The sequence below is a fragment of the Peromyscus leucopus genome, chromosome 14, assembly GCF_004664715.2.
Source record: "Peromyscus leucopus breed LL Stock chromosome 14, UCI_PerLeu_2.1, whole genome shotgun sequence".
NCBI classification, from domain to species: domain Eukaryota; kingdom Metazoa; phylum Chordata; class Mammalia; order Rodentia; family Cricetidae; genus Peromyscus; species Peromyscus leucopus.
The window spans coordinates 77540933-77558389 of record NC_051075.1 but is presented as its reverse complement, the minus strand read 5'-3'; the positions used below and the strand labels follow the sequence as shown (position 1 = coordinate 77558389).

At 46.7% G+C, this 17457-nt stretch overlaps 1 protein-coding gene across 9 annotated transcripts in view; it reads right to left on the bottom strand.

The window, feature by feature from the left end:
• Ppp2r5c (protein phosphatase 2 regulatory subunit B'gamma) overlaps positions 1-17457 on the bottom strand; it is a 147659-nt gene that overhangs the window by 14975 nt on the left and 115227 nt on the right. For all 9 annotated transcript variants that reach the window (XM_037210846.1, XM_028883814.2, XM_028883815.2 and 6 more), the window contains 5 exons: positions 14115-14174; positions 12409-12517; positions 9486-9539; positions 4847-5017; positions 178-305 (listed from right to left, as the gene is read on the bottom strand). In XM_037210846.1, coding sequence (XP_037066741.1) covers positions 178-305; positions 4847-5017; positions 9486-9539; positions 12409-12517; positions 14115-14174 — 522 coding nt within the window. The remainder of the gene's footprint in view (positions 1-177; positions 306-4846; positions 5018-9485; positions 9540-12408; positions 12518-14114; positions 14175-17457) is intronic.

Sequence of the window (17457 nt, the reverse complement as noted above, 5' to 3'; positions counted from 1 at the left end):
GATAGTGCTACTGCTGGGACCAGCAGGGACCCGGAGGCTGACAAACAGGCCTTTGTACTGGCTTGCCATTGGGGAAAGGGGGCAAAACAACAGGCCACAGAGACAATTTACACTGCTGCATAGCAAGGCCTGGCTATTTAAAGATGACCAGGAGGTGGACGGGCTGCCGATTCCTACTTGTTCCAGTGGGTCTTTGAGTTGCGGTACAAGGATGGAAACATGATGGGCAGAATCTTCGCTGCATTGTCACTGATTAAACTCATAATGTATTCATTGTTCCAGTAATATAGTGCCCGCTCTGCCACCTGAAAGACAGGGGTGCAGAAATGTCGGTGATCTGCATAAAGATAGGAGGTAAACATTCTTACTGTTAAACCTGTGAGTAAAGAGAGTTATACTGGACCAGACAGTTACAAATATTTTCATCAATTCTAAATAGCCTAGATTGTGACGTTGAACAGTCAATGAAGAGGCAAAAAGATAACTCGTTTATCAAAAAGTCAACATAGTCATTCACTTTTTCAATTACTCAATACACACTCAGAGGAGACCCCAGGCTGGATGCCGACACTAAGTGTGTGTGTGTGTGTGTGTGTGTGTGTGTGTGTGTGTGTGTGTATGCATGAATCTGTAGTGTAGGTGTGTATACATGTGCACACACATGTGGAAGCCAAGGTTGACACTGGTTGTCTTCCAAGTTGCTCTCCACTTTACTTTTTGAGACACAGTCTCTCACTAACCTGGGAGCTGGCTGGCAGGGACCCTCCTATCTCTAGTCCCCCAGTGCTGGTATAATAAGTGGGCCAGATAATTCAAACTCAGGTCCTCAAGTCTGTGCAATGGGCACCTCTCCAGGCCCTTCCTCAGCCATTCACTCCCACTCATCCTACATTAGCTAGGTCTACAGTGTGTGTACCACCCACTTGGCTAGAGGCTGAAGCAGAGCATACATTCGGCTGGGGAGTAGAGAATGGATATAACTGATTTACTAAAAATGACAAATGATGGTCAGAGGCAAGAGGTTGTGTCCACTGGCGTGGAGGCTCTGTAAGGCAGACCGTGTGTAGGAGAACCTCAAAGAAGGCAAGGGGGTGGTCAGCCAGAGGGACAGGAGGCGCCAAGGCTGCAGACCAGACTGCAGGGCCTGCGGGCTGGCCCTCACTTTGGGTGAACTGGGGAGCTGGGGGGTGGGCTCTTTTCTATTAGTTACTACCAGTTTCCAATACAGAGAGCAAGAAAGCTAGGATAAGCACTCCCATCCCTCCATCCAGATATGCAGTTGTCTGTCTCTGCCCTGACTGCTGACACGTATACTCTGACTCTGAAGAGCCGGAGTTCACAAAGCCATCAGGGCATGTGGTCAGTCCTATCGCAGTACACATTCCTCTAGGCAGAGCTGCAAGTGCTCCCTAAGCACAGCCAGTGTGCAGTGTGGTGGCCATGCTCAGCTCAGAGCAGAGTGGGGCCAGAGTTCTGCCACCAGAAGCCTTGAGTGAGCAGGTGGGGTAGGAGGAGGTAGTTGTGGAGGAGCCAGGACCAGTCCCTCGGGAGTGAGGAGAGGTGAGCTTTGCAGATGGGTAAGGAAAGGCACATATACAGAAATACAGAAAAACACACAGAGAAGGGGTGGAGTAGTATGATGGCTGGGGTAAAGGTACTTGTGACCATGCTTAATGACCTCAGCTTGATGTCTGGAACCCACATGGTGGAAGACAATCAACTCTTCCACATACACCCTGTGGTACACACTTGTCTTGATCCATGCCCATAAAATGAATAAATGTGAAACACACGTGCACACGCATACACGCACAGCTTTGGGATGTCTCACTATTGCTATGTTGTCTCTTGCCCTAGCCTTCCAAACGCTGAGAATAAAGGTGTACAACACTGTGAACGGCAGATAATTCTTGTTTAAGAGTTCAAGACATATGTTTTCAGTTTTTGCTTAAAAAAACAAACTATGTGGGTCAGGCCAACCTCAAGTTTATAAACCCTAAGTGTGGGGATTATAGGTGTGTGCCGTCATGCCTGACCAATACCTTACCTGTATTATTTTTCCTTTACAAAACTACACTTATCTACTATGCGTGTATATGTCTGTGGTATGGCATACCCGTAGCCTTTAAAACAGTATGGAGGGGTTGGCTCTCTCCTTTCATGATGTGAGTTCTAGGGACCAAACTTGTCGGGTTGGTAGCAAGCACCTTTACCTGCTGAGCCACCTTGCTGGTTCTGCATTTTAATTTACTGTATGTGTGTACACATGTGAGCATGCATTATGATGTGCCTGGAGGGCAGAGGCTAACTCTGAGTCCGTTCTCTCTCCCCACTTCCATGTGAGTTCTGATGTTGAAGTCAGGTCACGGGCTTGCAAGGCAAGTGCCTTTACCAGGTAGGCCAACTTCTGCCAACACCACCTTTTCTTTTTCACCTTTTTTTTTTTTTGAGACAGGGTCTGTGGGGTTGCCCTGGCTAGCCTGGGGCTTGATATGTAGCCTAGGGTGGCCTTGAACTCATAGAGATTATAGAGAATATTTATCTATCCATACAAAGTTTTAGATATAATATTTCAAGACTGTACATTAGAAAACAGAAGCTAGGGTGCTTAAATGCTCAAATCATACATTTTGTTTTAGTTTTTAACACCATTTTTCCCCCTTGAGAAACAGTAGCCAGACTGGCCTGGAACTTGTGATCCTCCTGCCTGAGTTCAGGGATTAACTACTGCACTCAGTTGTTTTAAATGACTTCTGGCAGTTTGATTAAAGAGAACTTTCAGCTTACGTCTCTCTGGCATGCTTCCAACAATGTCCCTCTCCTGGCTCAGCAACAGCCATGCACACTCACTCAGTCCTTTCACATGTTCTTCCCAGTTCAACAGTACCGCCACTGTACCAATGAGGCACGGTGTTCCATTTCAGATTTCCTCAATGCTGGCCCTTGATGGGGATGTACAATTTCACTTTGTCCTGTCTGCTCATCCTCAGAGTCTGCTTGTACCAACATACCCACATGTCCTTTTGACTTACCTCTTTAAGAAGTATGTAATTTATTTACCTTGTGTGAATGTGTACTGTGTGTGTGACGGGGTGGAGGCATGTGTACACAACACACAGTATGTGTGTGGAGGCCAGAGGACAACATTGGGGAGTTGGTTCTCTTTCTTCACCATGTAGATCCCAGGTATCCAACTCTGACGGCCAGGCTTGGCAGCAGGCACCTTTATCTGCTGAGCCATTTTGCTGGCCCCTTTCTATTTTTCCTAACCACGTGGAGTCTAGAGCTTACTGACTCCAAAGAAGTCTCCTTTACAGCCACCATCTCCCTGCTTTAAGTGCAGGACAACCTCCACCAAGAGAAGCTACCAATTTTTCTGTGTGTGAAAAATTGCACAGAAAAAACATCTAAATATTAAGAAAGAGCTAGCCACGTGTTTCTGGAAGATTCTAGAATGTACTTGGTGCTGATCTGGGTCTATCAATTTAGCAAAATGGTCAGTGGTTTCTGGGAGAAGTATTACCTCCCTATGTAGAGAGATTCCAATTAAACTCTACACCCGCTGCCTCCAACACCTCTTATAAACTAGGTTTCCAGATGGCTAGGCATTTTTCTGTCTCTGGGCAGGTTCAGGTTTCCAAACACTCCTGGTGTCTCTCCGTGTCTTCTGGGGTTCTGACACCTGTATCCCGGCTGGTGTCCTGAGGCAGGGATAGGGAGATCCAGACAGTTTTCTCACTGGTGCTGCTCTGTGAAAACTGCACTCCTTAAGCTTCAGAAACAGAATTCTCCTGTTCTAGTTCTAATGTAAAATGCCTGTGAATGTCTAAAGTAACAGCAGCTTAGCTGTGTGCAACGGGAAACCCTGGATGAGAGGTTCCTTTTCAGCAGAAGCAAACCTGGCCCTTCTGCACCTCGGCTGGTGGCTGCCATGCTCCCTGAGCAGAGCCATCAGGCTTTCTTGTCTGGTTTTGCTGGTCCCAATGACTCCTTCCTAGCTCGGGAAAGGCTCTGCGTGGAAGGTCCTCAATGTGGAGAAAATCCAGAACCCCTGGAGTCTCTCGGGACTGCGAGTCCTTTCACATGGTGCTGGGTGCTCAGCTGCATGGAGGCTAAGCGGTCATAGCTTCCTAAGGGCCAAGGTTCTGCTGATCTTTACATCTTTATCATGCTTGCCATGAACACACCATACACATCAGCTGGAAGGGGAGGACAGCCAAGGCGGCTGGGAGAACTCAAGAGCAGAAAGTGAGTGACGGACACTGGCCTCCCAGACAGGACTGTGGTAATAAGAAAAATCAGAACACTCATTTTTAAAAGACATAAGGAGACATAAAGTTATGTGTCGGAAAGGAAGCACTTATTAAGGGAGACTTTCAGAGTTAAAAGTTGTTAGTGTTGAGTTATTCACTGGCTTTGGTAACTCAATTATAATAAATAGGGCCCTATGAACCTGGCAGCACAGCACACCTGAACTCAGAGCTGAATTACAGAGACAGCGCTGCCATCATGTTTCCTGAGAGCCATGGTTTCAGTGAGGGGAACGGGAGCTGGAATTGAAACTACACAGAACTAAGGTTATATTTTATTTTTGGGTACAGGATCTCTTTATAGCCCAGGCTGATCTCAACTTGTAGCAATTCTCCTGCCTTAGCTTCCCAAGAATTGGTATCACAGGAATGAGTGTCCCTACCTGGCTAAAGTTTAAGCATCTAATTTTGAAGTACATGTCAAGTAAAAAATTGAATTTCACCCTTAGATCACAGCAGACCCAGAGAACCAGCAGCTCCACACTGAGAACGTCATTTCAACAGGAGCACCCGACCTGCCGCCCAAACCTGCATACCTGGAAGTGAGGGCTGGAAACACATTTGGCTAACTGTCGAAAGAGAGGCTCCATGATCTTCACAAATTCTGATGGTTCAATTACATCTAAAATCTCTTCTAATTCATTTAAGAACATTACTTCTTTTGGACTGTGAGTCTTTGGCCAGTATTTGAGAAGTGCCATTACCACCTATAAAACAACAACAGCAAACCAAGTGATGCCATGAGATGCCAGTACCTCAGAGGAAGATGTCTGTGCTTCCTTAGATGTCCCCTCTGCAAAGCAACACAAGAGACGAGGCTGAGAATCAGCACTAGTGTGCTTTCCTCTCATTAACAGTCTAGTTTTACACACTTCACTACCAGCTTAATGCGACCCATTCCCTCTACCAGTGGAGACAATACAGACTGTGTGCTAGTGTGGAAACAGCCAGTTCTGACACTGTTAACAACATTCATATGCATGCATAATCCACTTCTCAAGTTAACTGACCATGTGTTGTGTGTATGTACACACACACACACACACACACACACACACACAATCTTTGTTACAATACATCCGAAGGGTGTTGTCAGTGAGCGCATGTAATATTGTATTCTCTGTGGGTGCTGGATCTGAGCTGGGTCACAATGCTCTGTGTGAGCCCAGATCTTGAGAAGCGCTGGGAGAGCGCTTGGTCAGGAGGAAGCACATGGCAGCCATGGCCCTGATCGGGAGCCCAACGCTATGAGGTCCCAGTGCTTTCCTAGTCTGGCTGCTGCACACTACTCTTTCCGCCTAGGTCAGACAGCTATAGAGGGCGTCTGCCGGGCAACTTTAAAAAAAGAAAAAATTCCCCTTCTATATATCCTTTCAAGATGTCTTACCAGATTATACCAGCAGAAACTGGTTTGAGTCAAGGAAGATTAACTATCTAGTTTTAGAGTTTCGATATCTTAGTTCTAAAAAGTACAACGAGTACCAGCAGGTACACTGTCATAAGGACACATGTGCACACACACTGTGCACACACACCCCTGCACATGCAACTGAACAAGTATAACTTGTCCCTCTGAAGCAGGGACACACACAGGGACAGGATGAAAGATGAAAACTGAAGAGACATGGGAAAGGAAACCCTGGTCCTAGGATCTAGTTTGAGTTTCCTATTGGCTGAGGAGTCAAGAAATCTCAACACAACTTACAAAACCAAGGCTGTGCAGAGAACACCCCTTCTCCTAGTGACTTCGAACATGGATGCTAACAACAGGGTGTGCTTACTTGGGAGTCAGGGTGGTGTGGCCCGGATTTGATGGTGTCAGTGCTCCCCTTCAGTACCCCAGTCTAAACAACGCCCTTCATGAAATCCACCCTACGGTTTCATGTATAAAAGAGAATTCCTTTTCACCACACTGATTTCATGTGTGGCTGTCAGAAGAAAGCCTGCAGGAACTGCACCTCTCCTTTCATCATTCGGGCCCCAGGAACCGAACCCATGTTCTCAGTCTTAACATCACGCACTTTATCCACTGAGCTGCCTTGATGACCCACAAAGAGAAAGTCTTTCAGATAAGAGAAATAAGCAAATAGTTCATCCTGTTGAAACTGTAATTTTTAAACTGTGTGTGTGTGTGTACACGTGTGTGTATTTACTGAGACAGGTTTTCTGAGACAGGGTTTCTCTGGGGGCCCTGGCTGTCCTAGAACTCAGAGATCTGACTGCCTCTGCCTCCTGAATTCTGGGATCAAAGGTGTGTGCCACCACCATCTGGCAGGTCAGTGGTTTTGAAGGTCACGTAGGAGCTGCACAGCACCACCAATTTGGACTGATTTGCTGGAAAAGCCACAATTTCTGACTCACACTGGACTTCTCCTGATCTTTGGGGTCTCACTCCTGTGAACAGCGCCCAGTCTTCTGGCATGCTAAGGCTAGACAACAGCAGCTTGAGGCTGTGGTTCACGGTCTAGTCCCTTTGCGGGGGTGGGGAAGCAAGCCCGGGGCCCTGCTTTGAGTCCTGGGGACTCTGTCCTGGTAAAAGAGCAGGCTGCCAAGTAGTGGCTGCCAAGACACGTGGGACATTCCATTAGCAGAAGGAGACAGGCAGGTGAAAGCAGACACAGTTGTGTAAAATCTCCCATGAGCCTCTATCCTGACAACAAAGTAAATAGTAAATATGTCTAATGTGCCCAGGACACTTTGGAGTACACGAAAAATATCAATTACAGGGTCAGCAAATGCCCTTTATAGACTGCAGTCTTTGAAGTGGAACATGGTGATAGGCAATTTCCACGGTCAGCTTGACTGGATTAAGGAACACCTAAGGCATTAATGAGACACCTGAGGGTTCGTCCCTTTGGGCTTTTCCAGAAGACTAACTGGAGGGAAGACCTGCCTGTGTGTTGGTAGTACCACTTCAGGGGCTTGATTCCTAGACTGAGTAACAATTGAGAGAGGAGGAAGGCAGCTGGGTTTGTCTGGATCAAGAAGTCTAAGCTGCGTGCTCCGGCAGCCAGCTCTGCTGTGCTCTCAAACCATGAGTCAGACTCCGCCTTCCCATAAGTCATTTCTCCTCAGGAGTTTGACTGCAGTAACTGACGTGACTTGTATTTAAAGCAGTTCCACATGGCAATCCTGGGGCGGCATGGTAGGTCTGTGTGTGCTGAGTGTACATGCTCCTTTCCAGTTCACACCTGCATCTTAACAAGTGTTCACTTCTAAGTCAGACACAATGGGCTTTACATGTTCAGAAAATGTGAATTTCAAAGGAAGAAATTTAGCAGCTGAATGCTTTACATATACTGAAAATGAGCTCTTCTTTCTGTGGCTGGACAGTAATGTCATATCATCATCACCTTTCAACAGAACTATCAAACAACAGCTTGGGATGCAGCCACCACACCGAGTGTGTGGGATTTGTGGCTTGTCTGTGCAGGGTCCTGCCTCTCTGGCAGCTGATGTTTATGTGAGACAGCATCCTCGCTGTCTCTCGCCTCCTGAAGTTAAGCTCACCGTCACAAAGCTGCCAATCTGTCACTACGGTGCACTACGGATGGAAACTTTGCAACTGTCACCTGAGAGTATGTTCTGCTCAGACGGACGAGGACACAGTCCATCTGGGCTGAATAAGCCTGGAGTCAGGCTGGGACAGAGTCCAGAAGGAAGAGGTGCTTTGGGTGGGAGAAGCCTGTGGCAAATGTGGATTAACACTTGGTGTGTTCTTTAGTTATCACAAAGTATTAGAAACACACAAAAGGAAAAATCATGAGAGAAAACAGTGTACCTTTTCTATGTCTTTGATTTCTTACTATAAAAGGGGCAGCAAGAGCAGGTAGAATTCCTTTTCTTTTCTTTTTTTTTTTTTTTTTTTTTTTTTTTTTTCGTGACAGGGTTTCTCTGTGTAGCTTTGCGCCTTTCCTGGAGCTCACTTGGTAGCCCAGGCTGGCCTCGAACTCACAGAGATCCGCCTGGCTCTGCCTCCCGAGTGCTGGGATTAAAGGCGTGCGCCACCAACGCCCGGCGAATTCCTTTTCTTTTAAAAGGAAATTATTAGTGTGTGTGTGTGTGTGTGTGTGTGTGTGTGTGGTGAAGATACCCGTGTGATCATGTAAGTGTGCTCCTGCATGTGAATGCCTGCAGAGGCAGGGAAGAGGTTGTCTGACCCCTGCAGCTGGAGTTACAGGCAGTTGTGAGCCACCGTCTGGGTGCTGGGGACCTCTGAAAGAGCAACAAGCACTCTCAACTGCCGAGCTCTCTCAGCTCCTCTTTCCCTTCTCTGAAATAGGGTCTTGCTAAACAGCTGAGGCTGACCCCAAACTCATGGTAATCTACCTACCTCCAGCCACCATGTCTGGCTTGAACAGTACACCTTAAATGGATGAACTGCAGGGCTATGAATGTATCTTAGGTTATTTTTAAACAGTGAATTCAAATGCTTATTTTGGCTGACACCTGACAGGATAGATCTTGTTAACCTTGACTACATTTTTAACTGACTGATTTTCAGTGGATGTTCTAGGAATTAAATTAAAAAAAATTAATGAAGATAGCTGAGTGGTAATAGTGCACTCCTTTAATCTCAGCACTCAGGAGGCAGAGGCAGGCAGATCTCTGGGTTCAAGATCAGCCTGGTCTACAAAGCAAGTTCCAGGACAGCCAGGGCTACATATCACAGTGAAACCCTGTCTTGAAAAACCAAAAGAATAGAATAAAATAAAATTAAAAAAATTAATAAAGATAAAATACCAATCAGAAATCCACATCCAAAGTCAGCAGCCTAGCCTTCATTTACTACTCAGTGATTGTAAAATAGTAACACTAACTTAGAAAAAACTTCCAGAGCGAAAAGAACCCTCTTGAGTACAAGTGACTTATACTCTCGCTGCAATGCCTGTGACTGAGTCCCGACACATGCTGTAAACGTGCAGGTCTGCTGGGCCCAGGCTGGTGGTCACAGCCACTCAGGTGCCGTGCTCCAAGGATTGGCGACAGGTATGAGACAAGGTGGCAAGCTTGTTACATAAAACCATCATTGCGGTAAAGGAACTTGCAGCCAAACTACCACACTCAAACCTCCAAGCCAGGAGTGAGATCAGCCTCCATCAGCACCGCTGCTGAAGACGGACAAAGGCATGGCGGTTGCTCACCAATCAGGGCCCAGGGAGAGAGAGCACTTACTGGTTCAGTGAGGGTGCTGTCCTTCTCCAAAAACTGCACAACACAGTACGCCAGCTGAAAGGGATGGGGAGAGAGCGTCAGCAAGTCACTCCAGCAAGGAAACGCCCTTCTAGAACAACCACTAAACACCATCCTGGGGGAAATGGCTGCATGTGGCTGAAATGCTGCCCACGACCGCCGTGACTGCCACCCACAATGCTCTGAGAGGTACTTCAGGGAAGCGCCTTTGGGGCTGATGAGCAGTGGATAATTCTCTCCTTATCAATCTGTGACAGATTTCATAGCTATGCCCAGGCCCAAGAACCATAAATACCAGGGGACATCTTTCAGACAAACACCACCAACAAATCAACCAAGTGAGATGAGGGATGTGTGTGTGAGTGTGGTGTGTGTGTATGATGTGTCTGAGGGTGTGTCTGTGGCATTTTTTTTTTTTTTTTTTTTTTTTTGGTTTTTCGAGACAGGGTTTCTCAGTGTAGCTTTGCATCCTTCCTGGGACTCACTTGGTAGCCCAGGCTGGCCTCGAACTCACAGAGATCCGCCTGCCTCTGCCTCCCAAGTGCTGGGATTAAAGGCGTGCGCCACCACCGCCTGGCCGTCTATGGCATTTTTGAAGATTAGAATGGACAAGTAATAGAGTAACTGGAAAGTCTTTAATTCAGCAATCTATCAGACATTTCTGAACTATTCTTTATTTTCCCTTTGAGATAGTTTTTTTTTAATTTAATATTTTTATTTTATAATTAGCTTAATTTCATATATCAGCCACGGATTCCCCTGTCCTCCCTCCTCCCACCCCCTAGCCCTCCCCAAAATCCACCCCCATTCCCGCCTCCTCCAAGGCAAGGTCTCCCCTGGTGAGTCAGCCTAGCCTGGTAGATTCAGCCTAGGCAGGTCCAGTCTCCTCCTCCCTACACTAAGGCTAAGCAAAGTGTCCCAGCATAGGCCCCAGGTTCCAAAAAGCCAGCCCATGCACCAAGGACAGGTCCCAGTCCCACTGTCTGGGGGCCTCCCAAACAGTTCGAGCTAGTCAACTGTCTCACTTATCCAGAGGGCCTGGTCCAGTTCCATGGGGGCTCCTCATAGTTCATAGTTCATGCGTTTCTACTAGTTTGGCTATTTGTCCCTGTGCTTTTTCCAATCATGGTCTCAATATCTCTCGCTCATACAATCCCTCCTCTCTCTTGAGATAGTTTTTATATGTAGCCCAAAGTTGCTGCAAGCCTCCTGCCTGAGTCTCAGAGTGCTGAGATTATAGGTGTGCACCACCATGGCCAGCGTCTTTATTATTTTTGTTCAACAATGAGTATGATAACAAGCCCACTGGACCCGTTGTCATGCGATACCAATCAGAACACAAGTGGATATTTCCTAGGAAGCTAATGCCATTGAAATCAATGAAAGAATGTCCTTTTTATAATGTATCCCATGCCACCCACTTCCAAGGAGCTCTGGGGAATGGAATCTCCATTTTATTTTTAATTTTTCGACAAGGTCGTTTTCTATACAGCCCAGGCTGGCCTCAAACTCATGAGAGTGCTGAGATTATAGTTATAAGCTATAAGCTTTGATAAGAATTGTCGGGTTTTGTTTCCTTGCAGTGTTAGGAACAGAACCTAAGGCCTTGCACTGATAAGCAAGTACTCTCTCCTACTACACCCACAGCCCTCCCATGTGCTCTTCTTCTTCCTCCCCCGGTGGTGGACATGTGTGTGTGTGTGGGGGGGAATTTTTTTATAAAATACTTTGTTTATGTATATGGGTAACTGTGCACCATGGGCATGCAGTGTCTACAGCAGCCAGAAAAGGATCCACTGGGACAGATGGTTGTGAGCTGCCTTGTGGGTGCTGGGAAACAAACCCGGGCCTCTGGAAGGACAGCCAGTGCTCTTAACTGCTGAGCCAATCCTCCCCCCCTCCCGGGTCCATGTGTTCTTAACACATAATGGCATCCTGTTGTGTGTCCAGCCCTGTGGCAGCCAAGAGTAAAGAACTACGGGCTGTAACTGAGAGTGGCCACCTCTTGAGACTCAGCATAGCTCAAACTCTGCCTACTGGAAAGCAGATCCAAATACAGACAGACAGGAACTAGTTAGGAGCCAGCCACTGAGGTTAAAGCACAGCTACAGTCAAGATTCCTGCAGTTTAAACAGTCCAGTTTGTACAAGCTGTCATAGGCCATGCCACCGGCTATGGCCATGGCCATCTGGCTTGTCTTTAAGGCATTAGGTTTAGATCACACTGTAAGAAACCTTCTCTCTCTCTCTCTCTCTCTCTCTCTCTCTCTCTCTCTCTCTCTCTCTCTCTCTCTCTGTAGTTTTGGTGCCTGTCCTGGATCTCACTTTGTAGACCAGGCTGGCCTCGAACTCACAGAGATCCGTCTGGCTCTGCCTCCTGATTGCTGGGATTAAAGGTGTATGCTACCACCGCCCAGCTTTTTTCTTTTTTGTAAGCATAACTATGTGTGATGTTTGTGTATGTTGGAGGCTACAAACATACATGTGTATGAATGCATGTGGAGGCCAGAAGTTGATATCAGGTGTTTTTCTCAATTCTTTTCACCTTGTACCATTAAGGCAATGTTTCTTTCACTGAACCAGGAGCTAGCTACACTGGCTAGTCTGGAATCCTACTTCTACCTTCTGAGGTTGGGAACACAGGCAGCCTACCACATCTTATCTGCCATTTATGGGAGTTCCGGGGATCTCAACATTGGTCCTCACACTTGATGGCAAGCGTTTATACAACTTAGCCATCTTTCACTCCTCTCCCAAATTTCTTAGAAAGGACTCCCTCTTTACCCTGTCTTTGAAACGCCACCAGTAATCTATTTTCACTGTAGTACAGTGATATGGGAAAGGAATCACGTCCACAAATGATTGGACCACTGCAGAGGTGTGCATTTGTGCTCAGCTGGCCTTACCTGGGGATGGTAGACACTCAGGGATTTCACTTTGTGCAAGGGCAGCAACACCTTTAACAGGAAAATCTTGTGCTCTTCCTTCAGTGGTAAGGCAAATCCATTAATTATACTGTGAAAAGAGAATTCAGCTTGAGTATTTACACATTCCAGATTACAGTCAGATATTTTGTTCTTTCAGCTTTTGTTTTCAGCATGAAAAGCCAATGGGCAAATATTTATTTCAGAATAAAGAGGATATTGATAGGAGCAACAACTACAACAAAAAGGCCTTCCAGGCGCACAACCATTTTTATCTTTTTTTTTGTATTGGGGCATAAGTCACGCACAGGGGGAAGAAAACAGCAGGGGACTGAACGGCCCCAGGTCTTCCCACCAGCACTTTCCTTTAAGACTTCTACATTCCTGGGGGTAATTCTAGATCATTATCCTCGTGTGACCTGGAGTGTCCCCCAACCCCAGTGTGCAGACTGGGTGTTCTTCATTCTATAGGAAAGGCATGCCACTGAAGGACCTTCAAACTGAACATTAACTGGCTTATCTACGTGGTTTCAAGATCAGGCAAAGTGAACAAATGCTTCTCAGAGCTGGTAACTTGGTCCTCCAGGAGTCCTGCTCCCACTGTACCCATCAAGGGTGGCGAGCACATCTGCAGGGGGATTCCTGGGTGAACGCTGTGTTGGAGGAAGGGTTGAAAAATCCATGTGGTAAGATTTACACTTAACACAGTTCACACCACTCCTGATACATGGCAGAGGGCAACACCAGGAGGAAACAGCTTTCTTCCCATTTCACAGAAGGAACTTGCCCAAGGTCATGTGACTGGAAAGAAGCACCTCTAGCCATACTAAGTAAGCCATGTTGTGAGGGACAGACCATCCTAGGTCCAGTCACTTTTTCAAATCACATCTAAAGCAGCAACTTGAGAGGGACCAGATCCACCAGACAACAGTTTCCGGTTGTGTGTGTGTGTGTGTGTGTGTGTGTGTGTGTGTGTGTGTGTGTTGGGGGAGGCACACAAAGACAACAGGCTAAGAGCCTGTAGGGAACCACCAGATTCTCTTATATACTGGGTGTCTTCACTTTAGAGAAACTCAGAACTTTAAGCTGCTAATAATGCACATGGATTCCCTTGGAGGCACTGGACAGAGCATTCTCCAGGCTGACCTACCTCTCAGCTCCAAGGAAATCTACTGGGAAACAGTGGATCAGGGAATCTTATATTACACCTATAGGCCATTTAAAAAAAAATACGTAAAAACTTTACTCAGTTTAAGATGATAAAAAATTGAATTATAATATACATATGAAAAGTCAACAGGTTGAAGCAATTTAAAATATTAGCATTCACTCAGTACCTCACATATATAATCTATTCTTCAAATAAGCTTATAATATCCACCTTCTTCTGTAACTATTTTTAACACTACTTGAGGGAAAAAAATTGAAATTCCATAGTTTCCATAGTAATGGATAGAGGTGTGTGAAGAGGGCCGTTCCTATGGAGCCACAAAGATGGAAGTGAGTTGTTGTTTGCTCCCTCTGATCTGAGTTCACCAACCTTCCTTCTCCTTACGTGAAACTCTATTTCCGTTCTTTCGGGACCTGGCTTACACTGCTGTGCTCTGGAAGGGGTCAACGTCAACAAGCTAGATCATTCTGGTGTGATCTGTAGCTGCAGCCTCGCACTGCCAGCGACAGGAACTTACCTTCCCAGTATTTCCAGTAATTCTGCTATGCCGTTGTGATGCTCTGTCTCATAAATAAACCTGGAACACACAATGGATCATCAGTGCTGGACCCCGAGTAAAAGCTGTAAACACTACCGCAACCTGAATAAGTAACAAAGGCTGCAGGAGGAGCCCAGGAGCTTGCAGCTCCCCGCTGCCACCACCCCCTTTCAGGGATATGTTCCAGAGCCCACAAAGCCCCGAAAGCCTGCAATGGAATACCTTAACGGCAGATAGCCTGTGTAGCTCAAGTTTCTTCCAACATTTCATTCTGAAAATTTTCAAGTACCCAGGAAAGTTGAAGAAATTCCACTGCCAACACCTATGTTTTGACAGCAAATTTAGCCGTGGCCGTTTGCACTGCTGTCTGCCTTGTGTTTACATCCTAGCCTGCTATCCCATCCTGCTAATCCACCTTGTTTCTTAGCAGCTTTTCAACATAAGGTGATGTCTCACTCAGTTTAAAAGCCTCCAGTCTCTAGCACACTCTCTGCCACGACAAGAAGCTCCTCTCTGAACACCCGTTTGCCCTCCTCCCCATCAATACCGTCCCTGCTTCCTCAACACCAGCTCCAAGTGCAGTTCATTCTCTACCTCTGAGCATTCTGTCCATCACAGCTGACACAGGCTCCTAAGGGAGCTCTGGAAATATGCACTCCATTCTCTGTGCCAGCTTGTCTCCCTCCAGACAGGGACAAGGACTTCCAGTAAATGTGTTTCTGGTACTAGGACCCAGCCTGGCATCTGTGTACTGCTTAAACACATCTGGTGAGTGAACTGGGGATAAGAATAGGGAACAGGGGAATGTCCACCCCAGAGGACTCCCATGGAAACTGAACCCCAGCTACTTGGCTGTTGGTGGTCTATAGCAGCAGGGCAGTGCATTTAGGACATGTGACGGTGGAAGTGGCCCCTGTCCATCAGAGGGAACACCTCCCTCAGAAGCTGCTTAGTGAAGTTGTCCTGAGACAAACTGACTAGACACCTTAAGGTACAGAAGAAGTAGGTCTCTAGACTTTCAGAAGTCTGAGGAACAGGTATAGACATTTCTGTATTCTCAAAGGGCCAGGCCTCCCTGATGGCTCCTACTCATACTAAGCCCCAAGGAAGGTACTGACAGACCCATCGAGGTGGGGGCATGCAGAGGGGAGAAAACAGAGTCTGTCTGTGACTCCAGGTGAGACAGGATGGTAGACTAGACAGCATGTGGGCAGGCTCCAGGGCCACTGGCAGCCAGACACAGAAACCTAAAGACGTGCTTGGTTGTAGTGTGAAAGTCAGAGGACTGGCCATGGTTATCAGAATGTGTGTCACATTCTGTCGCTTCCCGCTATCCTCTTCCTCCCCTGCCCCAGAGGACAGAGCTGGCACATCAGTCTGCAGGTGCCAGTGCAGAAGAGCAGTCTCTTCTTGCTTCCCGGGTTTTACCTAGTTAGAATCTGTAGCTGGTGCAGCAGCACCCTTGCACACAGCTCACAGTGAGTGACCCTTGGCCTTGCTGCTCAGCCTTCCTGCATGTTATGGGAGAATGGTGGTCCATGTAAGCCAGGTAGCTTTCCACATTAGTATCATTTTATGAGAGCCTCTTACTTCTAAGCACCTTTAGCTGACTGTAAGAGAGAAAAAAGGGGACTAGTTTCCAGAGGAGACTGTCTGGAAGCCGAGCAGACATCAGAGCAAGCTGGAGTGATCTTCACTCTACAGCAAGAACCCAGACTGATCTGAACCAGGCTGGCACTGCTGCTCATAGCACTCTCCCATTGGATGTGTCCTGCACCTTGGACAGAGAGGTGGGATCTACTTCCCTTCCTGTGGAGCTGAACTGCCCTGTGGCTCACCTTGACAATACAAAGGGTGGAGGGAAGTGGCACTAATTTGGGGCTAATCCCGTGAGGAGACTGGCAGCTTCTCCTGACTCCTATAGAGGCAGCTAGTGTTGGTAATAGGTTATACTGGAACCGGAAGAGGAAGCTGGAAGAGGCAGCTCATGTCTGTAATTCCAGCACTGGGAAGGCGGAAGCAGGAGTATTAATGTCAGTTCAAGGTCAGTTCAGGCCACAAGAAATAAAATAAAATCAATCACAAGGCTCTAAGCATGACCAGAGAGGCCGTGTGCACAGAGATGCACAGCAGCAAGAAGCCACCCAGGACATGGCTGTGCATGACACCATGGGCAGCACAGCAGTTCTGCAGAGCTCAGGTCAAGGACAGAACTGAGAGGGGTAACAGGTGGTGATTTAAGTCACGGCACTGGGTGGAGCCGCAAGAGAAGGCCTGGCTGCTCCGCCGGCCTGGCTCGCCTCCAGTGCACCCTTGCCAACGCCAGCACTGGGTCACCGTTTGCTTACAATAATAAACCGACTCACTGAGAACTTACAAGTAGGATCTTAGCTTTTGGTGAGTTGAACCAAATTGTTTAAAACTGAATTTTCTTACAAGATACAGGTGCAAACTAAGACCCCTTACCCGGAATGCTCCAGACCAGCAGTTTACAATTTCAGAGATCATTAAGAATCACATCTGCATATGTATGAGATATATCTTGGGATGTGACTCAAGCTGAAAATCCAATTACTCTATTCAATTACTCTTTACACAGAGTTGGAGGATAATGCTATATAATATTTTTAGGTTGGAGACAGGCTCTCTTTATGGTGTCCAAGTTGTAAGTAAGTAACTGTTAGGCTCAAATGATCCGTCCACCTCAACCTCCTGCGTAGCTGAGACTGCAGCCACCATACCTGGTTATTCCTGCATTTTAACTATGACCTGTCACACAAGTCAAGTGTGGAATTTCCCTTTGGCATCATGTTAGTGCTCAAAATACTCATTTTTTTTTTTCTTTTTTGGTTTTTTGAGATGGCTCAGCTGTTAAAAGCAAGGCTCACAACCAAAAATATTCAAATTTTTAAGTGTGCAGATTTCTGGGTTGGGATGTTGAATAAGCATAGTACTGTACTTCCAGGATCTGGGAAAGTGTGAGCTTTCTGACTCTCTTCACATGATATGACGAGAAAAGATCCAAGCCAATTGGGGACTCTAAGTAATATGCTTGCTTCTGAGCACATCTACACAGACAAGTATAGAAAAGACGACCTAAGGGAGGGAGCACAAAATGCCATACTGTAGCCCTCGCCCTTGGGGAGAACTGAACTGAATCATGAGATGCATTCTGAATAAGCATCGGAGCACCCCAGTAATCAAGGTAAGCTCTCTACGGCAGGAGGCATGTCCACTTCACACTGCAGGTGTTTAACAGATTTGGGGTTCAGCTGTCTGATCAGAACCACTAGTCCTGCAGAAACAAAACACTACAGCCAAA